This window comes from Scylla paramamosain, chromosome 10 (genome assembly GCF_035594125.1).
Source record: "Scylla paramamosain isolate STU-SP2022 chromosome 10, ASM3559412v1, whole genome shotgun sequence".
Lineage (NCBI taxonomy): Eukaryota > Metazoa > Arthropoda > Malacostraca > Decapoda > Portunidae > Scylla > Scylla paramamosain.
Window position 1 is genome coordinate 2455626 of NC_087160.1, and position 18023 is coordinate 2473648.

The 18023-nt window shown below is 35.9% G+C and overlaps 1 protein-coding gene across 6 annotated transcripts in view; it reads left to right on the plus strand.

The window, feature by feature from the left end:
• The window catches only part of LOC135104068 (ATP-binding cassette sub-family C member 4-like), a 116075-nt gene that overhangs the window by 89520 nt on the left and 8532 nt on the right, over positions 1 to 18023 (plus strand). For 5 of the 6 annotated variants that reach the window (XR_010270294.1, XM_064010965.1, XM_064010964.1 and 2 more), the window contains 18 exons: positions 52 to 162; positions 1050 to 1121; positions 1737 to 1871; positions 4072 to 4246; positions 4518 to 4629; positions 4880 to 5063; positions 6743 to 6929; positions 7279 to 7454; positions 7965 to 8024; positions 10295 to 10494; positions 11304 to 11449; positions 12164 to 12310; positions 12844 to 12923; positions 14124 to 14274; positions 14676 to 14782; positions 16707 to 16827; positions 17327 to 17494; positions 17854 to 17984. Coding sequence is in view for 5 of the 6 variants with exons in the window: in XM_064010965.1 (XP_063867035.1) it covers positions 52 to 162; positions 1050 to 1121; positions 1737 to 1871; positions 4072 to 4246; positions 4518 to 4629; positions 4880 to 5063; positions 6743 to 6929; positions 7279 to 7454; positions 7965 to 8024; positions 10295 to 10494; positions 11304 to 11449; positions 12164 to 12310; positions 12844 to 12923; positions 14124 to 14274; positions 14676 to 14782; positions 16707 to 16827; positions 17327 to 17494; positions 17854 to 17984 (2463 nt within the window). In the remaining variant the exon portion in view is untranslated. The remainder of the gene's footprint in view (positions 1 to 51; positions 163 to 1049; positions 1122 to 1736; positions 1872 to 4071; positions 4247 to 4517; positions 4630 to 4879; positions 5064 to 6742; positions 6930 to 7278; positions 7455 to 7964; positions 8025 to 10294; positions 10495 to 11303; positions 11450 to 12163; positions 12311 to 12843; positions 12924 to 14123; positions 14275 to 14675; positions 14783 to 16706; positions 16828 to 17326; positions 17495 to 17853; positions 17985 to 18023) is intronic. The other variant, XM_064010966.1, reaches the window with a different exon arrangement.

An 18023-nucleotide genomic window follows, 5' to 3' on the forward strand; every position in this document is an offset into this window, starting at 1 on the left:
CTGCACACTAATTTTTATATTTTTCTATTTCAAATATTCTGTTGATTTCAGGTTTTTGTGACTTCATCCCTGATTAATAACGTGCGCCTTGTGATGACTCTCTTCTTTCCTTTCGCAATTGCAATGGGCTCAGAGACACTTATATCCTGCAAGAGATTACAGGTATGTTCCTTATCTTTACACAGCTGTATACCAATTTACCAGTGTGTGATTCCATGCTATCCTTAGTTTTAGTCCTTTAACCCAAACAGTTTTATCATGATGCTACTGGGCATTGGGTATAGCAGGTGCTTTCTGAATTGTGTAGGCAGCAAAATTAAGTGAGATTTTTACCTTTATTTCCCCCCACTTAATTATAACACCTTTGACAAACACAGAGTTCAATGGTGATGTCATTTGTTAACATCGCTGGAGCTTATTGTTTCATTACCTGTGCTGTGTGACTATCATGAATCAGTCGTTCATGGTGTAAAGAAGTGAAGGGAATGTGATTTGCATTCAAAATTTTTTATGTATTTTTTTAACAGTCCATTGTACTTTAGGGACAGAGGCAGGTGGTCTGAAATTGGTGGATCAGAGTTCTGTTGGTGGATTATTATTGTTGTTGTTGTTGTTGTTGTTGTTGTTGTTGTTCTTGTTCTTGTTCTTGTTATTATTTTATTATTATTATTATTATTATTATTATTATTATTATTATTATTATTATTATTATTATTATTATGATCATTGTTATTACCTGTTATTACTATCTTTGTTTATCTGGAGAAACTGTTAATCCAACAGGGCTTTGGAATCAAGGAAGTTAAATTAAGCCAGTGTTGTATCTGTATATTTATCTATTTTGAGTAATATTTTTGCTTTATATACCTGTATCCTTAGTACTTACAATATTTTGTCATAAAAGTTCAAGTTATTCATTAAGAAAGAGATTGATAATTGTAGTTTCTCTAGAATTGTTTTTAAATCCCAAGTCAGACAAAACTTGATAATGATGTTCTCACAGATGTTCTTAATTTTATCACAGTCTATAACTAGACAATATTTTGCAGGAATTCCTTGAAATGGAGGAGAGAGAAGACACAAGCTACATTGATAAGCCAAACCTTCGACCAAAGCCAAAGGTAATCACTTGCAGGTATCTTTTCACTAATCATCTTTGAAATAAGGCCCATATTGAATGAAAAGGCCAAGTTCCATCCTTAGCAAAAAGTGAGTTACTGTTGTTTTGTGTTCTAACCTGAATCTCCTAACCTCAGGACCTGAAAACCAAAAGACTTTCAACTTAGAAGTCCTATATAAAGAAATTACTTAGCCAACTTTTCTGTCATGTAGAGAGTAGAGTAGAGGAAATTATTCTATATTTCTGATATATATATATGTTACAGTCAATACCTGAATCCAGACAATTTGTAAAGTGACTTATTTTTTCAGGCAATTTGTGAACTGCCTGGTTAGGTTAGGTTAGGTTAGGTTAGGTTAGGTTAGGTTAGGTTAGGCAGTTCCTAACCTAACCTAACCTAACCTAACCTAACCTAACCTAACCTAACCTAACCTAACCAGGCAGTTCACAAATTGCCTGAAAAAATAAGTCACTTTACAAATTGTCTGGATTCAGGTATTGACTGTAACATATATATATATATATATATATATATATATATATATATATATATATATATATATATATATATATATATATATATATATATATACTGAGGTATTGCTTTGTTTTGCAGGATTGCTGCCTGGTCATGTCAGGAGTGACAGCCAAGTGGAGCAACACCACTGAAGAGAACACACTCACTGATGTGTCATTTTCAGTCAAGGCAGGGGAACTTCTAGTCATTGTTGGCCCTGTTGGAGCAGGGAAGGTATTTTTTATTTGTTTATTTTATTTATTTATTTATTTTATTTTATTTTTGTTTGTTTATTTATTTATTTATTTATTTTTTTTTATTTATTTATTTATTTATTTTCTTTAGATTTTACCTGCATATCAGTTCCATGGTCTGGTGTACAGTAGTGTCAAGAAATAATATGATAACACCTGTGAGTGATGAAGGAAGTGCATACGTAAGACAGGGGATGAGGGTATCAGAGGAGAGAGAAGAGGCTACTAAGCAGCAGCACCTCTGCTGCCACCACCATCCCCCTCCTCCTCCCTTCTCTCTTTTCCTGCTTCTTGCATTGTCTACCTCAGTATAATCCTTTAATTGTTATGTTTGTGTCCTTCCCAATGAATCCCGAAAAAGTCACCAGGAATGTCTTCAAGAAGGTTGTCTGTTATCATCACACAGAGTTTCATGTTCTTCATTTCTCTCAAGATTTGTCATTAGATTGAAGATCCTACTGTAGGCCACATCTGGTTTCTTACACAATTAAGCAAATCCAGATTGGGCATCTTTTTCTTGAGACCTGGGATGTATCTAATTTATTTATTATTTTCTTAAATGGTGCATGACTTTCTGCATTTGTTTTGCATGCCTAAAGGGACTGACAGAGTTATTTTCACTTTTTTGTTATTTTGAACCAAACTGCACCAATTTGTTATGAGCTCTGAAATTCCTTTAGATGACTTATATCCATAAGTTTAATTAAATTTGGAGCAATAGTTTTTCTCTTTAATGAAAATACAAAAAAATTGAGCTTTAGATTTTTGCATATTTTGACTACAGTTTTTCTTGGATTTTCTTGAAAACTTGTCACAAGATACTTTGGTGGTTTTTTAAGAAAATTAAGTGACAGAATTTTCATCCTTGGTTTCATTGTTGAGAAAAATCCAAAATTTTTCCTCATTCAAATATTTCCCTTAAGCTAGAGAAAAAAGAAAATCAGAATTCTATCATATATATATATATATATATATATATATATATATATATATATATATATATATATATATATATATATATATATATATATATATATATATATATATATATAATAAATAAATTATATATATATATATATATATATATATATATATATATATATATATATATATATATATATATATATATATATATATATATATATATATATATATATATAATTTATTTATTATTATTATTTATTTTATTTTATTTTTTTATTTATTATTTATTTATTTATTCTATTTTATTTTATTTTTTATTTATTTATTTATTTTTTTAGGTATTTTAATTACTTTTGTAATGGCACCAGAACCATCAAAATCAGACAATAAATGGCAGAGAAAGACACCTCAATAGCACAAAAAGTTAGTTTTGAGATACAAGGCTTTAACATTAAAGGAATGCTCATGCACTTTTCATCCATATATATAGCTGTGTAATACTGGTATTTTTAGGTGCCAAGTATTATAATGTATTTGTTTTGAGTTGATGATTTTGAACCATAATTGGAAGCGTTAGATTCATAGATGACTTGTTTTGTTGGCATCTGGAATCTCTTAGATGGAACAATGCACACTTCATTTTTACAATGAGGGCATGCCACACTGATACATGTGCTCTGCTCTCAGCTAATATTTGCCATGCTTTTGTCAGTACCTCGCTCATTTGGGTACAGTAAGAATTCCTCTTACCCTCTGTGGTGAAAGAGACCAAAAAGTGGAGAGTGAACAGTAAGTGGTTACAGAAGTTGAAAGAGAGAGTGCCACATCCTCCCTCTCTCTAAGCGTGTACAACACGCACTATCACTGAGGCAATGAGTGAGACTCTTCCTCACCCCCGCTCTGCTAGGCTGTGAGAGGAAACTTCCATACTCCACCATAAAGAAAACTGTTCCTTGTAGATTTTTTTATTTTCTTTTATGAATATTTTTCTGCAACCATCTCCTGCGTACAATGACCTTGACCCAGGCTGAGTGTGAGTGTGAGGTATTTCAGTGGGTATTTCAACAGCATTTGAATGTAGATGACAAATTATCATCTGCGCATTACGAAATACTAAACCTAAGGATGTCATGAAGTGATTTTTACATTTTTGTATTTATTTTTTTGGATTTTCAACTTGGTCAGTCCCCTTAAAGCAAGTGTGAGAGTGAGGGGTACTAATACTGAAAACTTTTACATGCTGTATTCTCTGTCAGGGATCACTTCTGAATGCCATTCTTGGAGAGCTGCCAGCACAGTCTGGGAGGATCACTGTGAGAGGGAAGATTGCCTATGCCTCACAGGAGCCGTGGGTGTTCTCAGGAACAGTGCGCCAGAATATCCTGTTTGGGAAACAGTTCAACGAGAAGAAATATGAAGAGGTTACCAGAGGTCAGTGAAATCTAGATACCACATAAGAATTCACCTTCTGTTGATATACACCATACAAGAGGCATGCCCAGGTACACAGGTTGATGCGTAGTAAAGTGTTATTTTGTTTGTGTATTCAAGTGATCATTAAACAAGTGTGCCAAGTTTTTTTCTTCTTCATGCTCCTGGCTCAGTACTGGAAATGATAATGATGAATGATTGGGTTAAATGAATATAACTTTTAATATTTTTGCATTAACTCAGCAGTAATATGAATGATTTCCCCACCTAGTTTGTGCATTGGAGCAGGACTTCAAGGAGCTGCCTGACGGAGACATGACGACTGTAGGGGAGCGTGGCATGGCTCTCAGTGGTGGACAGAAGGCTCGGGTGAACTTAGCAAGGTATTACCTAAGTATTCTTAACACATCAAACCTGTGGTAATTCAGTTTCTTAATTTTCACAATACAAGATTATAAAATAATTTTCTTAAGAACTCTGAATATTTAAAAAAATCATAGATATTGCTGAAATAAAGTGTTTTTAAGTTTGAGACCATATGTGAATTTTAGTTTTAGGTAGACTTGGTGCAAGTCTTGCAGCCTTTAATGAAGGCACAGAATTAATTAATGTTGTTTGTTGCCTCCCCTCCAGGGCAGTGTATGCAGATGCAGACATATACCTCCTTGATGACCCGCTGAGTGCAGTGGACAGTCATGTGAGCCGCCACCTCTTTGACAATTGTATCATGAAGCATCTCAAGCACAAAGTGAGAGTTCTTGTCACACATCAGCTGCAGTATCTCAGCTCAGCTTCAGAAATTCTTGTGCTCAAGGAGGTACGGAAATATCACATTTATGCACTTGTACACACACCCACCCACACACACACACACACACACACACACACACACACACACACACACACACACACACACACACACACACACACACACACACACACACACACACACACACACACACACACACACACACACACACAACACACGTATACAGGGTATCCAGCAACTCAAGATACATGCTTAGGGATATCATAATTCAAGTCATTCAAAATAAATGAGGTGCCTAGAGCCAGAGTGATGTAAGCACCTTAAATTAAAAATGGAGAAAAAGCATTGTCAAAGTTTTGCAAGTTTCAAAATGTGATATCTCTTCAATGGATTGAGATAGAAAGTAATGATTAATATCAAAATATTCAGTGATTTATACCCAAAACATTATGAAGTTAGTTAGATTATTAAAAACAAATAGGTGAGTGCATTTTTCATATAATTTTGTTAAGGATATCACATGGATACATTGAAATTTTATCTAGTGCTAGTGCCCACACATTGTTTATTTCCTTTATTCTATCAAGTTTTTTTTATTTTCTGTGTACTAATAGGAAATCACAACCATTAAAAAGTCTTCTTTTTAGTGAACTTCTCTCTTTTATGAAGTAAAAATGTAAGAGACACACAAGTGGGATGAACACAAATGAAGGGAATGATACAAGCTTAAAAAATTAAACTGGAAGAAACTAAAACAAAAGAACTAATAAACGTTATGAAAAGATGCCTGTATAAAAGATAATAGAATATAAAGAACTAATATAATCATCTGATGCTTCCAAAGCTCATGTAGGCTTCCAACATGCTTCCTTGTCTTTAAGCAATATTTTTCTTCCATTTTCTTCCTCTGTAGGGTCCTGGCTCCTCAGAGGGTATGCTGTTGTCCACCATAATAATGAAAGGTTTATGTGTTGTGTAAAAACAATATTAAGACAGCAGCTTGTCATTTAAGGGTAGCAAGCAGGTTGGAAGGAGGGAGAATGTGAAGTCTGTGGTGGTGGATCGGTGTCCCAGTGTAGGTGTAGGTTCACTCAAAATTTATCCAGCACCCATTGTCAACCTACACCTGCATGACACATGACTGGCAGCACAAGCTGTCATTCGCTGGCTCTTGCTGCACTGCTGTGGCGAGGGAGTTACTTCTCTCTGGCCACAGCAACTGATAGCTATCACTCAAATGCGACAATGTTTCATGGATAATTTCACTTGGATGAATTTTTTACCCTATTGTGGGGTCCATTCTGACATTGCACTCTTTCCCATCATGTTAGGAAGGTTGGAGAAATCAGTGCAATAAAGATAATAATTTTGGCCATTCTCTCTCTCTCTCTCTCTCTCTCTCTCTCTCTCTCTCTCTCTCTCTCTCTCTCTCTCTCTCTCTCTCTCTCTCTCTCTCTCTCTCTCTCTCTCTCTCTCTCTCTCTCTCTCTCTCTCTCTCTCTCTCTCTCTCTCTCTCTCTCTCTCTCTCTCTCTCTCTCTCTCTCTCTCTCTCTCTCTCTCTCTCTCTCTCAGAAATTAAGTGTAAATCTGCATGGTAGCAGCCTTTGTTGTGCTCTCTGCTCTGTCTGAGTGGAACACTAGTGATGGCTGCATGGTGTTGCTTATTCTCTTGTGGGCAATATTTTGTTTCCTATTTCCTATGTTGTGAAATATGTTTGATGTGACAGGGACACATGGAAGCCATTGGACCATACCATCAGCTGGTGAACAGTGGCTTAGACTTTGGCACCCTCATCTCAGAGAATACGGAAGAAATCACTTCATCCTTCTCCAGCCAGAGAGCCAGTGTCAAAAAATCTAATAGTATAAACAAAGCCATACTGAGTGAGCGAATATTGCGTGAGAGGAAGAGAAGTAAGTGAACCCCTATCAGATTTGAATAGAATAGGAACCTAATGTTTGTGTGCCATAAGGTTACTGAAAGAGAAGTAATAGCATTCACAGTGAATTAATAGTTATTATTTGTTTCCTTGATACCTCAGAGAAATATTTTGTGAAGCTCATAAACTGAAAATTACTTTCCTTATAATATGCTTACCATGTGAAGAATATTTTCATGTAGACTGTGACCAGTTATTTATCAATTGCTCCAGTTCATTCACTTTCTTGAAGAGCACAAGTGGATTACATGCTTTTATTCCCATGCACACTATTCATGAACTTCACACATGTGCAATAACAAATCTGTGTCTCCATGTCATAGCCGACTCCACATCATCCACACATCAGCTGGAAGAAAGCATCCTGGGCTCCAGCATTTCCCTTCATGACTCAGTGGAGGCAGACAACATTCTCACCATATCGGGGGCGCACACCACTGGTTCCTCCACGGCCATCTCAAGTGGCATGGCTAATTCATCCTATGCCGATGCCAAAGCAGTAAGTGTGAAAGCAATTGCAGAAGTTCCCAAAATTACAAATTGTGTATCAAAATTCATTCTACAGCTGACTTGACTGGTGACTTAGTATGCAAGCTATCTTTACAGAGTTGTGTGCTGATTTCAGTATTAGAGGGTTATAGATTTTTTAATAGCATCTTAAGACTTGACATACATTTATACCACATTGTGCCAACTCACTCTTAACTGTACTGGCTTACTGAAGTTCTGTTTTTTGATTGGGCAATCCCATAGACCTCTGCATATGAAGTGTATGGTAAGCATATTTTTTCAGTTTATAGCTTCATTAAGTGGCTAGTGTTTTGTTTATTTTGTGCATGATAGGAGACTCTTTAGGCTGAATACAGAATGGGTTAAAAAATAGTCCTTCACAGTTGGCCAGTATATGCTAGCTACTAAAATAAGTACTTTATCAAGAATGGATTGCTTAGTGATATTTAATGAAATGATGGCTGGGTGATTTACTAACTTGGCTTTCCTGGTTCCTTAGTCATGCAGGACTAAGAGTAAACTGGAAGTCTCTGTGGACATCGAGACAACAGAACCACTGGTGGATATGAATTGTTATTTTTACTGTTTTCTGTTTTTTTATTGCTTGTACTTTAAATATCAGCTGATTCATCATGCATTTTCCTAATTGTTGTTTTTGCAGACTTGTAGTTTAGTGTTTGCAGTTTTACTTTTGTTCTTCTTTCTTGTGTTATGCTTTGTTCCTTGGTTACATGCAGCACTAAACAGCTTATTGATTGTGGTTTATTTTGCTGTAGTTTTCAAAGACAGCATTTCTAAACTCAGCCCTAGCAACTGCCAGTTATATAGAAACAGATAATATAAATATTAGATTGGTGACATCATTCAGAAGAGGTGAAGAGCATGTTTTAAGGGATATAAGTCTTTTAAATATATTTGCATACCTTGTACTGTTTGTAATCGGACATTCTCTGTAGAGGAACTACACAGGAGGTAAAGCATTATTTAAAATTACTCATGTCACTCCAATATTATAATTGATGGAGTTGGAGATGTGATGGTTTCTTTTATTAGTGTGTGGGTATTGAAATGTTATCATGTTGCATTATTCAGGAGTTTTGGTAAGCTTGTGTTTCCTTGGTTTATGTTTTTTTGTCCATCTTATCTTGGATTTCACAGATATACAGATAGTACATCTGCCTCCAAATATTTTAGTTTAGAAAGATTAATTATTTTCAATCTCTAAACACTGTCCCCATTCATAATATTAATAACTTGTCAGACCTTCCTCATGTCATCATGTTTGAATCTTCTCATTTATTGTTGATGCATGTATTCATTTTAATTTAGTTTCCCTTTTACCTTGCATAATGAGAACACTGCAACTTTCCATAAGGTGCAGCTGTAGTGTGAATACACATTGAAAAAGAAAGAAAAAAAAAAATATATATATATATATATATATATATATATATATATATATATATATATATATATATATATATATATATATATATATATATATATATATATTACAGTCAAAACCCAGAATCAGTCAAAACTAGTTTTAACTAAACCCGGAATCATTCAAAACTAGTTTTAACTAGGTATTTTCAATGTGTTGGTGAACAACTAGTATTACCTAGGCAAAACTAGTTATACCTTAATGTGTTTGATATAACTAGAAATATCAAAGTTTAACTAGTTAAATCTAGTTTTATCTGATCGTGTAAGTTAAAACTAGATTCAACAACGGTACTGAATGTCAAAAGTAGGTGAGGGATATGACCACTCGTTTGAGTACCATTGCTCGTTTGAGTACCATTTTTGGGGAACTCAAACATAACATCCCCATCTAACCTAACCTAACCTAACCTAACCTAATGCTACTTATACATATAAATGTTTTCCCCGGCACTACACCAGTTTCACTTTTAGTTTAACCTAGTTAGGTTAGGTTAGGTTAGATGGGGATGTTATGTTTGAGTTCCCCAAAAATGGTACTCAAACGAGCAATGGTACTCAAACGAGTGGTCATATCCCTCACCTACTTTTGACATTCAGTACCGTTGTTGAATCTAGTTTTAACTTACACGATCAGATAAAACTAGATTTAACTAGTTAAACTTTGATATTTCTAGTTATATCAAACACATTAAGGTATAACTAGTTTTGCCTAGGTAATACTAGTTGTTCACCAACACATTGAAAATACCTAGTTAAAACTAGTTTTGAATGATTCCGGGTTTTGACTGTAACATATATATATATATATATATATATATATATATATATATATATATATATATATATATATATATATATATATATATATATATATATATATATATATATATATATATATATATATATATATATATATATATATATATATATATATATATATATATATATATATATATATATATATATATTTATTTATTTATTTATTTATTTGATGTGCTTTATTTATTTGATGTGCTTTATTTATGGGGCAATATGTGATGTAGATGTGATTTGAAGATTTGTTATTTGGAGTGTAGATTGACGTGTGTGCAGTATGGAGTGGTTTGTGTGGTGTAAAGTGTTGTACATTGCTTGATTATCAGGTTTCATCATATATTTGACTGCCTCATTGAAAAACATATATGGGGACATACTTTTCAAGTTGCATAAGCCAATATAATGTTTAGAGTTCTTTTCATTTTATTGATATGTTCTATTTGATTATAATTCTTGGTCATCCATCTGAAAACATTATATTCATCATTAAGCCACAGTGTTTTCCCTTTCCTATTCATGATCTAATTCTGCTCCATGACTTGAATGGTTATACGGATTTTTTTCCAGATTGAAGCTAAGAATGGCAATAATAATGGAGAAGAAACACCAGGCAATGCAGAGATTCGATCACACGGCTCCGTCAAAACTAAAGTATACCTCAAATACTTCCTCGCTGGAGGTGGTTGGTGCATATTTGTGCTACTGTTTGTGGTCAATATTCTCGCTCAAGTTCTCTTCTCTGGTATAGACTACTGGCTCGCATATTGGTAAGTACCTGTTACATTATTAAGAAGTAATTGGTATTAAGGTAATTTTTATTATTTTATATTTGTTATGAAGGACCCTTGTTCTGGACCAAACTATCTAAGCTGTGCAACTGATCCCCATAAAGTAAGGGGAAGAGTACTTTCTCTTCTCCATCAGGGGCCAAGGAGCCATGGGAGGGGTATGAATGAGAGTAACTGTAAAAGTTGCATGCTGTGTCTTGGCTACCACCTATTTTGGAAGAGACAGGCTTGGTATATGTATGTATGTGTATGTATGTTTTCTTATCCTCATACTTTATTAGTCACAAGACTACTATGACTGATTGGATTCTAAGTCAAATACTTTCAGGTTTGAAGTCAAGGTATGGTTAGCTAAATTACAATTGTTCATGTAAGTGTAGGAATGAACAAAGATAAGGAAAAGCAAAAACCTCTGCAGGTTGTGTTCATCAGTTGGTGGTCCATCTCACATAGGTTTGCAGTTAACTTGTTTTTCCAAGTGCCAATCTTCATCAGAGGAGAAGATCAGTGATTAACAATAGAAAATTAATGACATGTATTCCACTATTTTGGTAGTAGTCATTTATTAAACTTCATTATGCTCCATTGTAAATAAGACTGTATGGTCCAGCTACAGCAAAGATGTGCAGCCACATCAGAAGCTCATCTGTCACAACCATTCTAAATTTAGAATTGCAGTTGCAGATTTTCTTTACCCTGTTTGACTGTATATATAATTCAAATGGTATAAGGACACTGGTATGGTATAGTGAAACCTTTCTAGCCATTCTGACAAATACTCTTTTCAGGGCAAATGGAGAGCAAATCAGGGCACAAATTGTGTTGAACTCTTCCACGTGGGACATTCCACAAAATGCCACTGTGTTCTCATACAGCAATGCACCAGTACCTGAAGGCTACATGGACACCAATGCTAATATTTATATATACTCAGGTGAGTAAAGGTATAGAGGATTATTGTTAATAGGCATACGCTCAGCTTGAAATGGTAGATCAATACATGTTTAGGAAAGTATCATTAGAAAGCAGTTCAGTCACTTTTGAGTGGTGCATACTCACAGCAGTCTCAAAGCACTGCATAAAGTTCTCATTGGCTTAGAATTTTTAATGTATTATTTCCATCCCTTTCCACTAGGGGCTGGCTGATGGGAATGAGAGGGTGAATGATGTGTGTATGGGTGTGTAGTGCTTTGTCTGGACCACCCTGAATGGGATTGCCAACATGGTAGGTAGATCTCCAACTGTCTCTGAGCACTAGGTTTTAAACACCTGTTGCTGGACCCTCAAGGTCAGGGAGTGACATATACCAAGTTATAGCAAAGGAAGACATGAATAATGATTAAGCTAATATGGGCCATATTTCTCAGTGCAGATAGTGTGAAAGACGAATGGGAGAGAAGGAATGTCAGTGATCTGCGCAGGAGAATGGACTAGCTAATCCTGAAGTGAGACCCATCAGTGGCAGGGTGTTGGACTGTATGGAGGCTGTAGAGGAGGAAGAAAGATTGCTGAATTTGGATATCTGACCAAGTGGAAATGTTTGACAGAGTAAAGAGAAAAATTAAAGATTATAATATTTTTTTTATTTTCCAGATTATACTGCATGATGAGATGATAATAAGTAAGCTGACATTTCTCCTTCCTACAGGCATGACAGTTGGCCTTTTCCTGTTGTCTCTATGCAGAACTGTTATATTCTTCATGATGTGCATGAAATCTTCCAAGACACTGCACAACAACATGTTCAAAGCCATCATCAGAGTTCCTATCAAGTTCTTTGACACTCATCCTGTTGGTATGTGTGTAAGTGTTTTCTTATTGAAATATGGATTGACATTACACAAAGAATCATCATGTGCATGTTCATTAAATTTGTATATCAGTTTCATTGCATTCTGTCAACTTGGTCATGGAGTGAGCAGACAGGCCGTATCCTCTTCCAGAGTTGTTAAAAGCAAAACCCCACCACTGCCTCACTTAATGATTATAATTGCTTCACAGATTCAAAAAAGAATCCAACTAGAAATGAATTCGTATTCTGTTCAGGGAAGCATGATAGACTATACGTCCTATCTCTCTAAATGTCTTGACCAATGTGAGAGGTTCAGGAAAACACCAAAGTCCTTGGTTTATGTATTGAGGCAAAACAGTACATCCTGATCATGTGAGGTTAGGATAGCAACTGCCTGCTAACTCCTCTCCTGCCTCAGACAGAAGCGTGGTGGTGCAATACATTGTTGTCATGTCCACTAATTCATCTAACAACCAAAAATAGCTGTGCCTGATAATAACCTTTTTTTTCTCTCTCTCTCTGTTCTGTACTTTTAGGTCAGATCCTTAACAGATTTACAAAGGACTTGGGCCAGATAGACGAGTTGCTGCCAACCACAATGTTTGATGTTATCACTGTGAGTATGATCGCCAGCAGTAATTATCTTCTGTCCTCACTGAATGTTATCATGTACATGGGTAAAGAACTTTCTCCCTACAATCTTTCTGAACTGTCATGGTATCTTATGGTGTGAACATCTAGAAATAAATACAGGTTGATCATCACTAATCTGGTACTAATTTTGGTTAGCCTAATTTCACCACACCAACCTGCCACCACTACTGTTTTTTTGGAAAGATGAAATGTATTGAAATTTCCTTAAACATAGATTTGGAAACCAGTGTAATAATGAAACAGGAGCAATATAAGAATAACAAAAGTAAGGAGTGGATAACCTAAGAAGCATTACAAACCAAAACAGGTCACAAGAAGCTACTAGTTGCCTAAGCAACTGGCATCACTTCCAAACACAAGGGAGCCATTCCAGTGTGTTTTCTCCTTTTATTATCAAACCTGCTCAGTTTCAGCTCTGGCTATGGCTCCAGTGAATAAAGGAAATGCTTCTCATTGTGGAAAGCACAAATACTGTACATTGTCTATAAAAGATAAGGTTGAACTTCTAAAAAAATTGTGCTAAGCTTATGTGAACTATACAACATTGGCTCTTTGACAGTTTATGACATAAAGAAACAGAGAAAAAGTTATCAGTTTCTTTGCTGACAGTATTGGCTGTACCAATACTGTTGGTATCAGCCAAGAATAAAGTATCAGTATTGCTATCAGCAGAAAAAGGGGTATCAGTACAGGTCCGCTTATTAATCAACTTGTACTGATTTACAGGGTATTAAAAGTAGGATAAGGTACTTAAATGTTGGGTTAAGTGTATTCTAACCTAACCTCTCAGAAATTTGGTAAAATCATTAATCTGGCAACCTACAAGGCCCAGTGATGCTGGATTAGTGATGGACGACAGGTACTTGTAATGCATAAATTATGTGATCCTAACGTACAACATTTCATCTCTGTATACTTGATCATATTCTTCATCAACACATATTAAAAGTACATAATCAGAGCACCAATAGTTCATCACACTTGATTATTTTGTTTTAGCCAGAGATGATGAGTTGCTTCTTAATGCCTTTTCCCAAGAGTGATGGATAGAAGAATACGTAGTCTTGTCTTGGCTACCCTTTATGCAGGCATGCAAGCTAAGGTAGATCACTTAAATAAACAAGGAATATGTTCTGCCATGTGTATTTTGTACAATTTACAGATTTTCCTGACCTTTATGGGCATCATCTTCATCATTGCACTGGTGAATGTGTGGTTGTTAATACCAACAGTGTTCCTGGGCGTGATCTTTGTGTACCTCCGTCGCTTCTACCTCTGCTCAGCTCGTGACGTGAAGCGCCTTGAAGGAATCAGTAAGTTGTGACTCCTTGTGACATTCCCATTTTTCTTACAACTGGCTTTTCCCCAAACATGTGTGGCAGCATTCTCAGTTAACATTTCATCTGGTGTATGCTGTATTTGATATCTTGGAACACAATGTTTATGTGAGGCAAAAACTGCCTGTACATCATAGTATTGAAGATGTGGAAATGATAAAATATTTTCATACATCTTATTTATCTTTTTACACGTTTCATTTTTTTATCTTTTATTTATTTATTTATTATTTTTATTGGAGCATATTGAGAGATTTTTTCAATAAGCTGTGACATCATCCATCATGTGTCAGCTGTGTAGGAAAATTAATTTTGAGGAATATGAAAATGATTTTTTTTTTTTTTTTTTTTTTTTTTTTTTTTTTAATACTTTACAGCCCGGAGCCCAGTGTTCACTCACCTGAGCACATCCCTACAGGGTCTTACCACCATTAGGGCCTTTGAGATGCAGCAGACATTTATGGATGAATTTGACAGCCATCAGGTAAGACCAACTCTTCAACACACACACACACACACACACACACACACACACACACACACACACACACACACACACACACACACACACACACACACACACACACACACACACTGACTTTTAACAAACAGAGAAATAAAGACAGTAATCAGAGGCAACAAGTCAAAATGGAGACAAGTAATAAGCAGAGTACTGTAAGGATCATCACTAGAACCAGTTATGTTTGCAATATATGTAAATGACATGACAGAAGGGTGACAAGCTACATGAGTTTTTTTGTTGATGATGCCAATATTATGAGAATAGTAACAAATGAAAAGACTGCAAACTCTGAATCAAGACCTAATTAAGATAAATGAATGGTCGTTGAGGTGGAACATGGAGTTTAATGCCAAGAAATGAAGTGTGGTGAAATTTGGAAAAAGTGCAAGAAGAACAGAAGGCACCTACTATTTGGGAAATGAGAAAATTACTATAAGATCAGAAGAAAAAGATCTGGGAGTAACCATTTCTAATAAATTGGCATTTTTAAAGCTTGTAAACAAGATCACTGGAGAAACAAATAATCTGCTGAGACATATAAAGATGGTGTTCACCTACATTGATGAAGATCTGATAAAAAAAATTATAACAACAATTACATGTCAAGACTGGAGTATGCAGCATTAGTGTGGTCACCAAGTTTGAAGAAAGATATCAGAAAGCTAGAAAGAATTCAGAGAGCTGCAACTAAAATCCCTACAAGCCTAAGTGGGTATAGTTATGAAGACATTTTGATGAGTTTGGGCTTGACTACTCTGGAAAAAAGGAGGGAAAGAGGTGATCTGATAGCACTACACAGAATATTGGAAGAGATGGAAAAGTTGGATAGGGATGATCTTGTGATACCAGATATGAGAGGTACCAGAGGACATGGAAGGAAATTGATAAGTAGTGTTTGCAGAAGAGACATCTAGAAACATAGCTTTCCCGACAGGAGCATAGCAGTGTGGAATGAACTTACTGATGAGACTGTGTGTGCCAAAAGTCCATAGATTTAAAGAATATTTGGATAAAAGTTGATATGGAGATAGGACAGTAAGAGCCTAGTGTGCCTCTTGTCCTGTATTTCACAACTAGGTAAATACACACACACACACACACACACACACACACACACACACACACACACACACACACACACACACACACATTTTTGTTTTCAACCCTGACCCAGATTGCACACCTGCTTTCAACATGTCCAGTGATCTTGGTGGTTCTTAAAGTCAGCAAGATATACTTAATTAGGCCACACCAAAACCAGACTTCAGATTATATTTCATTATTATAGAAAAAAAGGAAAAAAAAAGTCACCTACCTCCAGCCAAGAAACCTCAGGTCTACCTTGGAGGAATTACAACCAGCAACCATAATCACCTCTCTGCTCTGTGCTATGGACATTCCAAACAAACCAAATCACCAGGCATTCCCTGAGCCTCATATGACAGCCACAGCAAAATCCCTTTCAACATGTTGACACTATACCAAACCAGGATATCTGGCCAGCAGTCATGGCCATGACAACCAACAGACTGCCCTGCCCAACTGCTAACCATACTCCCTCCTTACATTTTCCACTGTTGCCAACTCCCAAATATGTCTAAGCACTTGTACCATAATTAACCCTAAACAATCAATTTACTCGTACACCACAATTATAAACTATGAATGTAAGTGGAGACAGTTAACTCACTCCTAAACTCTGATTTTTGGGAAATGGCAACTCCTTTTTTTTTCCCTTGGCTGGTGCCCCTCTTACATTAAAAGAAAAGAATCATATTTTAAGGTATTGAAATGTATCTGACATTAATGACAAGCAAATCTCTCCTCCCAATCACAAGCAATCTTAAATTGTGCTATGCACCAATCATGTTTGATGTCACTGCAGGACCTCCATTCTTCAGCCTGGTTCCTTTTCCTTTGCACCACACGATGGTTTGGCATCTGCCTGGATTGGCTGTCCTGCATCTACATCAGTATGGTCACCTACAGCTTCATGGCACTCCCAGGTGAGTCTTGGTCCAATCTTCACAACTCAGTGGAAGAGGCAGGCACAGCACAGGAGTTTTCACTGAATCCTGTCTATGCACCTCATCCTCACACATTCCACTCCTATGAATCAATATTTTACAGGAAGAGGAGGTTGCCTCTTAAATAAGAAACACTTGATCTTTATTAAAGTAACAACAGCACTGTTTTTTTATTTTAATGAAATGGTTAGAGGTTACTGAACTATGTATACATGTATTAAATATCTTGATGCTATGACTGCCATAGCAGTTCCCTGTAGTATGGTGCCCTCCAGAGGTGTGCATGGCATTGGAGATTATACTGATTTGTATTAGAAAATACAGTAAACAGAAATGCTTATAGTAGAATTCAAAAGTCATTCTAGTTCCCTTGTGGGTGTGTACATTACTTTGACATCCTGAGAAAATGGTAGCTTTGCTGCAAATGTAGGTGTATCTTTACACTTCAGTTATCATTGCTTGGGTGTTTTGTCATCAGATAGCCTAGGTGGAGACATTGGACTGGCCATCTCCTCTGCCATGTTGCTGTCAGGCATGTTCCAGTGGGGCGTGCGACAGTCAGCCGAGGTGGAGAACCAGATGACCTCAGTTGAGCGTGTCTTAGAGTATTCCTCTTTTGAACCTGAGGCTGCATTAAAAACTGAAGGTAATGCAGTTATTGCTAGTTGTTAATTAAAGCAGCTGTGATTTCAGCATTTCAGCCATTCTACATAAACTTCAGTTATCCACTTTTCCCTAAAAGAACATTACTGGAAAAAAAAAACTGGTGGAGATGTTGAAGTGATATTGTGAAGTAGTAACCTTCTCTTCTGTTATATCATTGATAACCATAGCCAAGTTCCTTAAAACTACCTACTGCTTGTATGGTTCAAGTAACAGAGTTGACTTAGTAGCACAAACCTCATATAGGCATTGATATAACTATACTAGCTGTCATTATCAGTACTTGCTGTAGCCTGTACAGTGTACATAGCATGTATATTAACTCCCAAATTCCTTTAACAGCTGAAAAAGCACCAAACGATGTGTGGCCTGACAAGGGAGTCATTAAGTTTGTGAATGTTTCTTTGAAGTACAATGAAAAAGAGACTCCCGTCTTGAAGAATCTCAATTTCAACATCCAGGCAAAGGAGAAGGTAATAATAATTTTTTTTTTAATGACCATGCACATATGC